Source organism: Sinocyclocheilus rhinocerous, unplaced genomic scaffold (genome assembly GCF_001515625.1).
Source record: "Sinocyclocheilus rhinocerous isolate Xijiao unplaced genomic scaffold, SAMN03320098_v1.1 scaffold1069, whole genome shotgun sequence".
Taxonomy (NCBI): domain Eukaryota; kingdom Metazoa; phylum Chordata; class Actinopteri; order Cypriniformes; family Cyprinidae; genus Sinocyclocheilus; species Sinocyclocheilus rhinocerous.
The window spans coordinates 2,450,826-2,453,609 of NW_015635541.1; the positions used below are offsets into that span (position 1 = coordinate 2,450,826).

General features: G+C 40.3%; 1 protein-coding gene across 1 annotated transcript in view; it reads left to right on the forward strand.

The window, feature by feature from the left end:
• The window catches only part of LOC107747288 (neurogenic locus notch homolog protein 1-like), a 150,291-nt gene that overhangs the window by 121,848 nt on the left and 25,659 nt on the right, over nucleotides 1-2,784 (forward strand). Inside the window, 1 exon segment of the mRNA XM_016561757.1 lies at nucleotides 993-1,117. Coding sequence (XP_016417243.1) covers nucleotides 993-1,117 — 125 coding nt within the window.

The following is a 2,784-nucleotide window of genomic DNA, read 5'->3' on the forward strand; positions in this document are numbered from 1 at the left end:
TATTTCTCTCCAAACTGGCTCTGTTTGTGTGTCTGAGTCGTGAGCTGAGATGAGGAAACACGTGTATGGTATTTCCTGGAGTCGTGAGCTCTATTTCTTCGGTGATGCATATGTGAACTTTCTGCGCAGGGGCGCCCCCTAGTATCCAGTATGAATGAAACAGACATTACATGTGTTCATAGCACTAAATAATGGCCAATCTATAAAAGAAATACTTCTCTCAAAATAAATTTAAGGTAGACATGTGATAATCCATGTTTTTCTAGTGTACAACAATGTGCTGGAGTTTTACTTAAAGTATACTGGAGTTTGTTTTTTTTAAATAGCATTTAAAATCGCTAAAAAGAACTCTGTTGTGCCAAACCATCAGAACCAAACTGAAAACTGTGTTTAAAAAACTGAGGTATTTATTGAACCTTGGGCTTAACTGTATTGTTGCAGTCCTACTGTTTACTCTAAAATACTGTATAACAGGAATATCACAAACTGAGTGCAGACTCTGAGTAGTAACCTATGAAAAGTATTTTACATGAAACCTAGCATTTTGCACATTGTGCAATTACGATTTTGACATTAGCCATCAAGGAGCTTCAAGTAATGTAGTAATAGGCTATATGACCCCCGGTATCGCCCAATATCAAAAAAAATTTTACCTTCCTGATAGTCTTATGTCTGAAGAACACAAGAGAGATAAAGGTTTATGAAAACTCTGCTTCATGCATCTTGATTCCCCCATGCAAAAATCACTTAGGTTCCTCCGGGGAGTAATTTGCTCTTGCAGGCTACTGAAACAGACACAAGCCTCGTAGAGTATTAAAATGTATTCAGCCCGCATGTGTGCGCGTGTGGATGCTTTTCATAATGTGAAAACGAAGCAGGAATGGAGATGGTGTAGAAAAGACTGTATAAAGTATGAGACTGGTAGGCAGAGGTGGGGGTTGTTGCTTGCGGGGTGGGCTCACTGTGGCACTCTGGGTTTTTGTTCCTGGCAGGTTGGACAGGCCTTCACTGTGAAGATGACATTAATGAGTGCTTGCTGCAACCATGCAACCAGGGAATGTGCATCCAGAATGAGCCTGGCCATGGCTACACCTGCTTCTGTCGGCCCGGATTTGTGGCAAGTCGCACTGAGTCCCCCCTCCCCCTTCCTTCTCCTCCCTGAGCTCTTCATCTTCCCCTGAGGGGATTTTGAGAGAGACGCAATCCTGTTTGTATTTCTCCTGTCAAGTATTCACCATCCGTTTGTTTCCATTCCAATATTGTAATGGCCTTTAAATATCCTTGACGTCCTCAGGCAGGTAGGCAGCAAAGTTCTTTAGTATTCAACATGCCAGTGGTGCTTTTCAAGTGCGGGGAAGCACAGATGTCACTTATCAATGGCAGAATGTGCATGCCATTAACCTATTTTTGTATTTTTGTTTCTGCAGTGTTGCTTGTCGAAGTACCACTAAACAAAAAGATGAGCAATAAGATATTATATAAATGCTAATCTAACTACTCTAATCTTAAAATGGAATTGCAGGTATAATATTACAATATATATTATATATATTACAATGTATGTGTGTGTGTGTGTGTGTGTGTATATAGGCCTATATACATATACACAGTTAGGTCCATATACAGTATATTTGGACACAGGCACAATTTTTATTATTTTAGCTGCTGATCAAAACATATTAAAGTTACAGTTACTGTATATGATGAATATGGGCTCAAAGGGCACACTCTGATCTTTAATTTGAGGGTATTCTCATCCAAATTGGAGGAACGGTTAAGGAATTACAGCTCTTTAATATGTACCTCCCCCTTTTTCAAAGGACCATAAGTAATTGGACAATTCACTCAAAAGCTGTTTCATGGACAGGCGTGTGCTATTCTTTCGTTATTTCTACATCAATTAAGCAGGTAAAAGGTCTGGAGTTGATTCTAAGTGTGCCATTTGCATTTGGAAACTGTTGCTGTGAACCCACATCATGTGGTCAAAGGATCTCTCCATACAAGTGAAACAGACAATTGTTAGGCTTCAAAAACAAAACAAATCAATTAGAGAGATAGCAGGAACATTAGGAATGGCCACATCAACAGTTAGGTACATTCTGAGAAAAAAAGAACGAGCCAAGTGAAGAACACTCTCCAGGAGGTAGCCATGTCACTTTCAAAGTCTACAATCAAGAGAAGACTTCACGAGAGCAAATACAGAGAGTTCACCACAAGTTGCAAACAAGGCTTGATTAGACTTTGCCAAAAAAACACCTGAAAAAGCCAGACCACTTCTGGAAAAGCATTCTTTGGACGGCTAAAATTAAGATCAACCTGTACCAGAATGACGGGAAGAAAAAAGTATGGAGAAGGCTTGGAACAGCTCATGGGCCAAAGCATACAACATCATCTGTGAATCATAATGGAGCAGTGTGATGGCATGAGCATGCATGGCTTCCAGAAGCACTGGGTTACTGGTGTTTAGTGATGACGTGACAGAAGACAGAAGCAGCCGGATGAATTCTGAATTGTATAGGGATATACTGTCTGCCCAGATTCAGCCAAATGCAGCAAAGTTGATTGGGCGGCGTTTCATAGTACAAATGGACAATGACCCAAAACAAACAGCAAAAGAAACCCAGGAGTTTTTGAAGGTAAATAAGTGGAATATTCTGCAATGGCCAAGTCAATCTCCTGATCTCAATCTGATTGAGCATGCATTTCACTTGCTGAAGACAAAACTAAAGGCAGAAAGACCCACAAACAAACAACAACTGAAGTCAACTGCAGTAAAGCCCTGGC